An 11,844-nucleotide genomic window follows, 5' to 3' on the forward strand; every position below is an offset into this window, starting at 1 on the left:
AAAACTTTCTTTAAATAAATTGTTAACTATTTCCTTAAGAGCATTCGTCAGCATTTTCCTTATTATTATTATTATTATTATTTTGCATTGTTTCTCTCTCAGTTATTTCAAATACAATTTTGACTTTTTATTTTTGCCAAAAAAAAAAACTAAAACAAAACTTACAGATTTGTTTCTTTGGGGAGAAACTTTCAGATTAAATACAAACAACAAACGCATAGACATTAACATAGAGATGGTAGGTTAGGATTTTAGGTACTCATTGAGAGAAAAAAACAGAGTAATTTTGGAGCAAAATATGATCTCGTTTATTTTTTAGAAGAGGATGCTTTAATTGAGTTATGATTCCCTTGCAATTCACTTGCCAATCCCTTAAGAAAAATTAGAAAAGAGAAGAAGTTATTTTTCTAATTTATTCAATAAGTTATAGGTTTTCATAAGCTCAAATATAAGGAATTACCAATTTTTGCTAATACAATTTCAAGTTATTACATGGGAATACTGTAATTGAAATTAAGAAACTTATCTTATAAAAACTTGAAATTACTATATATATCTTAGCAACATAGAAAACAAACTATAGAATTGGGGTTTTGATAGAGAGGAATGAAATAATTATCGGTGCAAGGAAGGGTTGTTGACCGTGAGAGATAGATAGAGAGAGATCTGTGGAAAGAGGAGAGACTAGAGGGGGAGAGACAATGAGAATATGAGATGAGAGAAAAAGCAAAGGGAAGAGAGAAAATTGAGAGAGCTTACTGTGAGATTGTGGGAGAGAGTAGGCGCCAAAATAAGTTTTGTTCCCATGGCTATAGAAGGTAAAGAAAAAGATAATATATATAGGAGATGTGATGTGTGAGAGAGAGAGAGATTGTTTTCCAAAAAAATAAAAATGGAAAACATCCAATAGAAAATAAGCCTTATTTTTATTAAGGTTTTCCATTTACTAAAGCTAGTTTTCCATGGACTATTTTTTTTTTTTTTTTGTGCTACTAAACACTAGAAAATGTGAAAAACTATCCATATAAATAATTTTTCAGTGAAACAAACAGAGCATATGTTCTCTTTCACTAATTTAATAAGCCATTTTTTTTTCCTGTTGTCAAAAGGACAGTTTTGTACAATTTAAAAAAAAAAGGGGGAGCTTTTTCTGTAATACATTTAAGAAAAGTCTCAATTTTAAATCTCGATACGAATATCACTAATTTAATGTTGATATCATATACAAATTTATTCTTACAGACAAGTTAAAATATCTAACACACATATTCTAAAAGGGTACTGAACATTCCTCACTGAGAGCTAAGATTCAATCAAATGACACTCATATTTTCTTAGATTGTGTATTACTGTGCATTGAGTAAAAGGTGAATACAAAACTTAGTTTAAGAAACAACAGACTTCAGCTTGAGGTTCAAGTGAATCGAAATGCACGTTTAGCAGAATCAAGTGTGTTAGAGAGGAGCATAGAGATTGTAACAGGTCCTACCCCTCCTGGCACAGGGGTAATGGCCGATACCACCTTGATTGCCTCTTCATAGCAAACATCTCCCGTGACACGAAATCCATGACGGCTACTTGTGTCCTGAAAATTATTATAACTGCATATGATTAATCAATGTCAAATAAGTAGCAACATGAGATATGACTTTCTGAAGTGGAATTAGTGAAGCAGTGAATGAAATCACAAGTACCAGTCATAAGGCAAGTTATTTCTCTCTCTAAGTCTTATGTCTCTCATTTGTGTTAACTTGTAAAAGTACAAGAAGCAAAGAAAAAGTTTATCTATCCACCCTTCTGGCTATTGCAGAACTGATTCAAGTAAAATCTTAAAGGTCTTTGGACAAGATAAGAAGGATCTTGTATGACAAGGTTGAGAATCTAATGCTGCAAGCACTCGGGTAGGTCTTCTACTCTGCAGGTGTTACAAGATGTCATATCCTAGTAGAATATAGTGGCAACCATTTAAGTGCTCTTAGCGAGTTTCAGCGTTGTTTTCAAGTTCAATTCAATCATCCTCTCTTGGCAATAGTAAGTGATCAATCAATCAATGCATTCGGCCAACCATAAGCCTGAATAAGAGAGCATTAATATGCATTGCTATTCTAATGAGGATTGGGCTGAATGACATCTAAATAAATGATCCAGCATAGTTGATAGGCTCTACTTCATTCATTTTCTGTTAGGTCACATAGACATAATATGGGGTCAGGTAGGTGCCTGAGTTGAGTACGCAGCCAGAAAAAGATGCAGTTAAAGATACTTATACAAGAGACTACCAAGCCGTAGTCCCAAAAAAGAGGATCAACATTGATGTAGTTAGAAAATATGTTTATTTGTTTTCTGGCAAGGATATACTTTAATTGTTATACCTGAAGATATATAGTTCTATTATAGGACAGGTTAAATTCTGGTGTTGAGTATAATGCCATGGCTCCTTTGCAAATCAAAATATGCAGCTAAAGATACTTAGGAAAGAGCTTCATTTTCTAAAAATGTAAACGAAATCATACAAGCAGTAGTCCTATGTTCCATGAATAGACAAATATTCATTGAGATTTGACAATCATTTGTTGCATCTGAATATTTCTGAGATGGTCCAAGTGCTCCACGCTGTGGATGGGTAAGTCCTGTTTGTGTGTGTGTGTCTTGGTTGGAGAAAATTGGGGGGGAGTGCAAAATCTCATCTATGCACTCTCAAATAAGTGCAAAAATCTACTATTCAAATTAAACTTTACCGTCTTTTTCCTACTTTCCTCTGTCTCACTTTCTTTTTCTTCCATAGCCTTTAATAACATTAATTAATACTTCATATTATCAAATGATATAATCCATGTCATTTTTCTCTTATCCAGAGAGAGAGAGGAGTGGGGTTTAGAACCTTGTCAAAGTGAAAATAAGTTTTTCATCTGGCTAAATCAGCATTAGTTCATTCTTCATTTATTGCAAATATTTGACATTGAAACTGATAGATTTTCAAGATTTCAAAACAATGGAAATGTATGATTTTGACTGCTTACCTTAACTAGATTTGTTCCCATATCAATTACAACTGATCCCGGCTTTAGCCAATTGCCTCGGACTAGGTTTGGGATCCCAACATCTGAGACTACAACGTCAGCCTGAGAAGTTATCTGTTCCGGGTTTTTGGTGAATGAATGGACAGTGCTGACTGTTGCATGGTGCCTCTGTCCACCAACAGTAAATTACACCAATGACCATCAAACACTACAGTAGAAAAGCATATTTTTACCTGTAAGAGCAAAGCAGTAGGCAACCCAACAATCTTGCTTCTCCCGATTACCACCGACCTTTTTCCAGAAATTTGCACACCAAACCTAAGCAACAACTCAATGCAGCCTTTAGGCGCACAAGGGATGAAAAAGGGCTGCCTTCCTCTTATGGCAAGATTCCCCATATTGAGGGGATGGAAGCCATCTACATCTTTTTCTGGACTCACAACAGTCATAATTTTTTCCTCATCCAGATGCTGTGTCAGGAATTTCAATTAGGATATGCAACTAATGTGAAAATTCCTTAACCAAACCAAATTGTGCCAAATACGTGCATATCAGAGAGCTTCATAAGGACCCATTGCCCAATAAGTGCTGTTACAATAATGGTTAAGTAATTAAATTCAGCATTTCTTACAGGGTTAAACTTTTGGGAAAATTGGTAATTTATCATGGTATTAGATTAGGCGGTCTTGAGTTCAAATCCTATGGAGAGTGTTAGAATAATGATTAAGTGATTAGATTCATCACAATTTCCTAATAGTTTAAGTTTTTTGAGACATTAATACTTTATTAGGTGCAACAAAATGGATCCATGGGAATGAAGAAATATGCAAATATAACTAAACATAAGGAATCTAGAAGGCATATCCACAGAATTTCTCAACAGTCACCAGCACAATTGATAGCAAGAACTATAATTTGAATTGTAGATTTGATAAGAAAAAAAAATAAAATCCTTAAAATGCAGGTCTCGGGCACCTATTTATCTACCATAGATAAGGTAATGTCATAGATTCTGAAGCCACCCATTGCATTTCACGAAAACCAAAGTTCCAAGATACAAGCTTTCTTGAAGAAAATCAAAAACTAGTAAAGTATGAAGGAGTAGAGTAGAAATTACTTGTGGCAAAGGAAGTTGCACAATAATACCATGTACAGATGGGTCCTCATTAAACCTTGAAACAACATCAAGAAGTTCACTTTCTGTACAACTTTCAGGAAGTTCCTCAACCATAGTTGCAATTCCAACTTCATCACAGGCTCTTAACTTGATATTGATGTAAGTCTTTGAGTCCCTCCTTTGACCCACCAAAACCACAGCCAGCCCAGGAGATTTTCCAATGGCAGCCTTCATTCTTTGTATCTCACCAGCTATTCTGAACTTGATGTCTTTCGCAATTGGTTTCCCATCAATAATTCTAGCACTATTCCCATTTGCTGCTTTGCATGACATTATCAAAACATGTCAGTGTATGGTTACTCAATCATGAATCATGCATGATAACATAGAATATGGTGTCTGAAAAATGATTGAAAGTAATGCAAATCAAAAGGTTCTGTTTTTTACTTAACAGAAAATTGCAGAGGATTGAGGACGGTGGGATTGGTTAGTTTGAGTCCAAACATCAGGGAGGTTGGGGCCGAGGATGTTGGGATACTCAGTAGGGGTTGAAGAAGTTGAATGTACTGAAGAATACGAGGTTTTTTTCCTCAATCTGCGACCAACCACACTCACCCAGTTACCACCTCGCATGTTTTTCTTTCTTTTTTTTTTTTTTCTTTTTTTTTTTTCCATTTTTTTTGGTTTTTGCTTTTGTTTATGTTTTTGTTTTTGTGTTAGACTCCTAGTCCTAAGCTTACCAGCCAATCAGGGCCTTATATGGCTTTATCAAATTATCAATCTATTTATCTCATAAAATAATTTGAATTTTGAGATCTATCATACCTTTCATGATGATTAGATATATATATATATATATATATTAAAATTTAACAACAAAACAATTTGTTACAAAATAGTTCGGTTTCATCAATATTCAGCAAGGAAACCACCACAGGCGGTGAGTTGTCAAATATTACAAAATGCAAAGTTAGACTAAATTCAATTTTAAGTTCTTTATCTACCAAAATATAAATGTAATTAAAATGTTGATAATTGATAGACCCATGTAATTTGTGTGCAATGAATTTGAAGGTAACTTAAGAAAGTGGATAGAATTTTTGAAAGCTATGGAGGTGTCAGCAAGTTGTGCTTTTCTGCATTAAGAAGCACATGTTTGCGACGTGACCAGTGAACCATTGATTTTGATTTTTTTATACTAGCACCGGAGAAGGAAAGAGAGTCAGAAAAAGAATTATGCCAGGTACACAACTTTTGGCACAATTTTGTACCACAACTCGCCACATGACGAGTTGTGATTGGTAAAGATGTGTCTCCATATGACCCACTAACATACTCTTACCAATCACAACTCGCCATGTGGCAAGTTGTGACACAAAATTGTGCCAAAAGTTGTGCCCCTAACATAATTCTAAAAAATAAGGCTGTTGCCTGTTGGTAGAGAACTCATGTAAAAGGGTGTTTTCTGTGTTAAAACCACATGTTTGTCACATGATAGTGTAGCATCAGAGACTAATCTAAAGGTGAGATGAACAAGAAAATAATTCACAATAATAGATTGGTTTGCCATTATCAGTCCCATTTGTCCACTTCGTTTACACACCTCCATTTAACCCAATCTTCAGTGAAATCAGCAAATCAATTTCACATGAACCTACTACTGATACCACTTTTATTATGCACCTATCACAACAAGCTACGTCACCAGCTGTGAATTTTTTTTTTCCTAGACTTATTGTACAAGTATAGGAAATACATCTCCTGAACCTAAGCAAAACATGTAATCTGTTGAAAATGCAATGAATAGAACAGTTCCAGATTCTTGTTTATCCAATTCTCATCTCACAAATCTCAGAAGTTCAAATTTCAATGACAATAACAACAATAATGATAACAAGTAAAACTTCTACATAATTTGTTGCCCTCACATAGGCCTGTCCAACATTCTACCATCAAGGGCAGATCAAGGCATGCAGGATGGACTCATATTTACTCCTAGAAAGCAGCTGTATTCCGTAAATGTGTTTTTATTTTTCTCTGTTGGAGAAGTGGAAAAACTCCTGTATCCTAACATGGCAATTCGACTAGTAAACCTCCATTACTACAGCACGGTATGACCATCCTCTTTTACAACAGGAAAACATAACCCATCAGCAAAAACATCAAGTGGTAGATAAAACCAATCCTAGAAACCAAACTGGCTGCATTGGAGGAAGAGGAGGAAGAGGGTGCAAAGTTTCCTGTGGATGTGTCTGTGGTCAGAATAACAACAATCCAGTTATTTTTAGAACCAATGCCAGCTCCTGTATACGTGGTGTCATTGAGAGACTGTGAGTACTGAGACTTTGTGTAGTTGGAGAGGACAAGACTAGGATCCAAATTGGGAACACAAGTGGGCATTATTTTCCCATCCCTTGTGACAGTGGTATTCAAATGGCATTTGGTTAAAAGGTTTGGGAAGTCTGAAAATTGAGGTTCAGTGCCAGGTACTGTATTGGAGCCTGTGGTGTTTGTACAGGGTTGATCCTTGAATTTGTCAGCTAATTCCCCGGCAAGGCACTCTGCATTATCATTCTTTTTTAGAGCTGTCAAGTTCAAGTTTGCTCGATATGCGTTGATGCCTTGAAGAAGATTATCATTCTCATCTGCAGGAACATGGCAGAATAGGAAGTTCAGTGCTCACACACACACAGATTCAAAGTCATGATTCTACATGGAATAGATCAGTCACAGAAAGTTCTGCTATATTTTTTTCCATCATTATATCTACTCCCAGTATGCCTACATTGCAAGAATATTAAAGTTAATGATTCCATAAAAAGCATTAAGGGCACTGAAATTTTTACACTGATTGCTGTTATGTTCTTAACATTAATTCTTCCAGATTTACTTCATTTTCCATAAATGATTCATTGAGGAATCAATTATAATTGTTATGGCATAAAAACAAAGCAAGTGAAACTTAGAAGCCCTGAATGGATTGGATTGTTTCTGCCAACAAAATGTAATCTCATTTGTTCCTACAGTAGCTCATTTATAATTCATATTAATGATATCAAAAAAGGGTTGAAATGCAAATGCAAGAGTATGTATGACAGTGACAGTATATGACATGGAAAATATTTCTCAAATTTCTTCCTTCATAAACTAAACTCTCATGTTTGACAGCTTAATATTTTGAAATACGAATGTTAGGGAAAGAAATGCCTTCAAATCCTGTGATAAGTCATGAATATTTCCCACATTTATCATTCCATTTGTAATGTATATTTGATAGATAGACATGGAAAAGGGGGGGAAAAATTAAGTTGCATCTTGAGCAAACTAGAGTCATGAATCCTAACATCATGCCACAATGGATGGCTTATATACCTACAGAGAAGCAATACCACAACAATCATCATTGTGTCTTGAGCAAACTAGCAATAATACTAACAAGTTTAAGTAAGCTCAGCTAAAAATCAATCAAACTCAAATCATTTCTTTTCATATAAAGCTATTATTCCAAGGATAGGAATCCTCACTACTCAATCAAGCAACAATTTAACTAAATTAGGTTTGGTTAGTTCCAACCTGGCCTATTTGCACCTAAACCAATTATATTCCTGGGTCAGGTGAGCCACGTTCTACTGATCTGTTCCATTTTGTCCTTTAAAGTTTTAGATTAAACTAGCCTGCAAACTTGTTTTCAGTGAACAAGGAAGCACCATTATATTAAAACAGAGTATTTAAAAAAATGAGTTTATATGCCCCACCAACTCAACCTGCAAAGATTAAAAATTGCAACAATTTCTAGGATGCATCTCCCCCTGTAAACTTGACAAGCCAAACTTTTACACAAAACTAGGGACCAAGCATGTTTTACATCTAATACAACAACAAGCCTTAATTCCAAATTTTTGGGGTCGGCTAAGGATCCTCAACAAATTACTTAGGGATGGCCACATGTATTCTTTTTCTTCATTTTATTCTATTTGAAGTCATATTCTCTATTTCCTCCTTAATTGATATGTCCTTTTCTACTACTTCTAGGTTTTACGTTCTAATAAATTTATTTATTTTGGGGGGAAAAATAGTTTTAATAAATTTAAGATCCTTTTTAGGCAAAAAAGCAATAATAGATTCTAATACAGGATAGATAAACACAGAAATGCTGCCCCATTTCTTCACCTTTTTATGAGGATATTAATAGAAGGGTGCTAGTAGAAAATCATAGCCATCCCTGGCCTACCCTCCAGCAGCTATACTTTTTCACTAATGGCTTGAGCAAAATTGAATTAATTAACAAGTTACAGCCATTATTGTCACATCTGAGAGTAATGTGTTTGATTTCACTCAATGACAAAGAATATTTGTGCTATTACAAGGATAAATTTGATGGTGGGGCCAAATGATTGCCATCACAAGCAATGATTATATCCTGAATAGGAAAATTTTGATCTCAATATCCCACAACAGTTTTTATTTTTATTTTTTATGAAACAATATCTCACAATACTGAAAAGGGCCATGGTGTAACTAGATCACAGAGAAGATTCATTGGCCTCAAACAGGCCCCATTGTCACTTATGTTCTCTACTTATACCTTTATTAGAAATTAGACTTGAATTCCAGTTTTAAGATTTTTAGGATCCAATTCCAATTTTCTATAGTGTGTGTGTCTATATATATATATATAAGCACATACACCTCTAGCAATATTTTAACTCTGCAAAGTGCAGCCTAAGAGGGAAAAAAAGGAAATAGGAAAGAAATGTGCAAACAACAAAAAATAATACCAAGTATTTTGTGGATATAATCAAGTAATGGTAACAAAATTATCCTGAGACAACTACAGTGTGCTTTTGCCCTTGGTTTTAACTAGAACAAAAATATAAGTAAATGCATCTCTAACACAACTGAAACAACATAGAAACCAAATCTCCAAAGATCTTTAGGCTTTAGCACAAGTAAGCATAAATCTGTATTAAGCATGTTCAAGTATTGCAAAAATTTTGCACAGATTTGGTCAGGCATGTAAGTCAAAGCCTTCACAAAAACATCAAGCAAAGGCACACACTTTACAAAACACCCATTTGCAAAACACAGAAAAATAATACAAGATCAGCAGCTAAAAACCAGATCAAACAATCAAATCAGATCTCTTCTGAACTGGGTTCTTTTTTTTTTTTTTTTTTGATAAGTTAAAGAAATGGTTAATATAACATATAAAAAATGAGGATATTAATAGAAGGGTGCTAGTAGAAAATCATAGCCATCCCTGGCCTACCCTCCAGCAGCTATACTTTTTCACTAATGGCTTGAGCAAAATTGAATTAATTAACAAGTTACAGCCATTATTGTCACATCTGAGAGTAATGTGTTTGATTTCACTCAATGACAAAGAATATTTGTGCTATTACAAGGATAAATTTGATGGTGGGGCCAAATGATTGCCATCACAAGCAATGATTATATCCTGAATAGGAAAATTTTGATCTCAATATCCCACAACAGTTTTTATTTTTATTTTTTATGAAACAATATCTCACAATACTGAAAAGGGCCATGGTGTAACTAGATCACAGAGAAGATTCATTGGCCTCAAACAGGCCCCATTGTCACTTATGTTCTCTACTTATACCTTTATTAGAAATTAGACTTGAATTCCAGTTTTAAGATTTTTAGGATCCAATTCCAATTTTCTATAGTGTGTGTGTCTATATATATATATATAAGCACATACACCTCTAGCAATATTTTAACTCTGCAAAGTGCAGCCTAAGAGGGAAAAAAAGGAAATAGGAAAGAAATGTGCAAACAACAAAAAATAATACCAAGTATTTTGTGGATATAATCAAGTAATGGTAACAAAATTATCCTGAGACAACTACAGTGTGCTTTTGCCCTTGGTTTTAACTAGAACAAAAATATAAGTAAATGCATCTCTAACACAACTGAAACAACATAGAAACCAAATCTCCAAAGATCTTTAGGCTTTAGCACAAGTAAGCATAAATCTGTATTAAGCATGTTCAAGTATTGCAAAAATTTTGCACAGATTTGGTCAGGCATGTAAGTCAAAGCCTTCACAAAAACATCAAGCAAAGGCACACACTTTACAAAACACCCATTTGCAAAACACAGAAAAATAATACAAGATCAGCAGCTAAAAACCAGATCAAACAATCAAATCAGATCTCTTCTGAACTGGGTTCTTTTTTTTTTTTTTTTTGATAAGTTAAAGAAATGGTTAATATAACATATAAAAAAAAAAACCCATTAAAACATCCTAGCAGATTTTCAACTTGAGGGCACATAGTGTTACACTCAAAAGCATCAAAATGTGATTTTTACATAATAAAATGCATGGTAGAATGAGACCCAGATAAGGAAATTTAAAAAAAAAAAAAAAAAAAACATGAAAGAAGTGCTTACCAGCACAGTTGACTGGGTGAGTCAGCAAGAGAATGGAGCAAAGAAGCAGTGGGAGAAGGAGGCAAAGATGTGAGGATGCCATTGTTGTTGTTGTAGCAGAAAAGAGAGAGAGAGAGAGAGAGAGTGCAAGCAAAATGCAATGAAAGAAGTAGAAGAAAAGTGCTTTTTACTACTTATTTTATGTGACATTTTTTAATTCTGTTTTCTGTTACTTTAAGCAGAAGATAAACGAGGAAACTCTTTGACGAAGACAAGTTAACTGAAGGAGACGACGACGTCTTACTTAACTGTACTTTTCCAAGGGGGTTTTGTTTTTTTTTTTTTTTGATGAGTGCTTTTCAAAGGGTTGATTTGTAGACACAAATTAAAAGAAATAAACAAGAATCCCATGTCCCATCATTGACGGATACTAATAACCAGCTAATCGGTGGGTTTCTTTTGGTAAGCTTTGAAATTTATGTTTCTTTTGGTCCATGTGTATTTGTATTTGTATTTGTAATGCAAATAATGTGATTATTACTAATAATTATTATAATAATCATACTTTACTTGTTTAACACTTTAACCTTTAACCTACGTTCTAGGGTATAAGACAGTGTTAGCTATAAGGACAAGTTTGGGTCTAATGTTTGAATACAGTTAATCGAATATGTTTCATTATCTTGATCGGTCCAATGCACCCAACAAAATCCTCTACTATATACTATATATTAGGACAAGAATTTATCAATTTTGGCTTAATTTTTTTTTTTTTGGGGGATTAAACTTATATGATTTTTCTTGTAAAGTGAATATTGCTTAACTGAACCTAAATTATCCAAAAATTTGGCATGAAATTGATAAAAAATAAAAAAAATAAAAAAATAAAGCATTAAACAGTTAGCACCGGTGTTTCATATAAGTTCACAGTGCCTAAACTACCCTCTAATAAGTATTTGCTTTACTAAATTATTAGCCTCTGAGCACGCGCTCACATGTGTACTCAGAGACTCTTTTTTTTTTTTTTTTGTAAAGGTTAATAATTTGAATCTACTATAATATGAGATTACTACATTTTTCAATTACAAAATATCTAGGGGTATGATGAGTGTTATGCATTTGTGGATGAAATATTTTTTTCATCACACCTTTAGGTATTTTGTGATTGAAAAATGTAATAATCTCAAATTATAATGGATTCAAATTATTAACCTTTACTGAAAAAATAGAAGATGCATATGCTCGAATGCTAGTATTTTTTTATTAAAATTTTGAAGCAAAATACGGTGCTTGAGTTTAGGAGAAGTTTGT

At 33.8% G+C, this 11,844-nt stretch overlaps 2 protein-coding genes across 2 annotated transcripts; both read right to left on the reverse strand.

Annotated features, from left to right (window-relative positions):
• Positions 1-1,196: 1,196 nt before the first annotated feature.
• LOC112037075 (bifunctional protein FolD 1, mitochondrial) lies at positions 1,197-5,066 on the reverse strand. Its single transcript, XM_024069893.2, has 5 exons — positions 4,590-5,066; positions 4,138-4,454; positions 3,254-3,490; positions 3,021-3,188; positions 1,197-1,585 (listed from the first exon to the last, which is right to left on the reverse strand). Exons 1-5 carry the CDS (start codon positions 4,810-4,812, stop codon positions 1,415-1,417), a joined length of 1,116 nt encoding a protein of 371 aa, XP_023925661.1. The 5' UTR covers positions 4,813-5,066; the 3' UTR covers positions 1,197-1,414.
• Positions 5,067-5,937: 871 nt separating this feature from the next.
• Positions 5,938-10,740, reverse strand: LOC112037076 (uncharacterized GPI-anchored protein At5g19250). Its single transcript, XM_024069894.2, has 2 exons — positions 10,555-10,740; positions 5,938-6,782 (listed from the first exon to the last, which is right to left on the reverse strand). The coding sequence occupies exons 1-2, from the start codon at positions 10,634-10,636 to the stop codon at positions 6,265-6,267; spliced, it is 600 nt and encodes a 199-aa protein (XP_023925662.1). The 5' UTR covers positions 10,637-10,740; the 3' UTR covers positions 5,938-6,264.
• Positions 10,741-11,844: the final 1,104 nt, after the last annotated feature.

Source organism: Quercus suber, unplaced genomic scaffold (genome assembly GCF_002906115.3).
Source record: "Quercus suber isolate HL8 unplaced genomic scaffold, Cork oak 2.0 scaffold_7, whole genome shotgun sequence".
Taxonomy (NCBI): Eukaryota; Viridiplantae; Streptophyta; class Magnoliopsida; order Fagales; family Fagaceae; genus Quercus; species Quercus suber.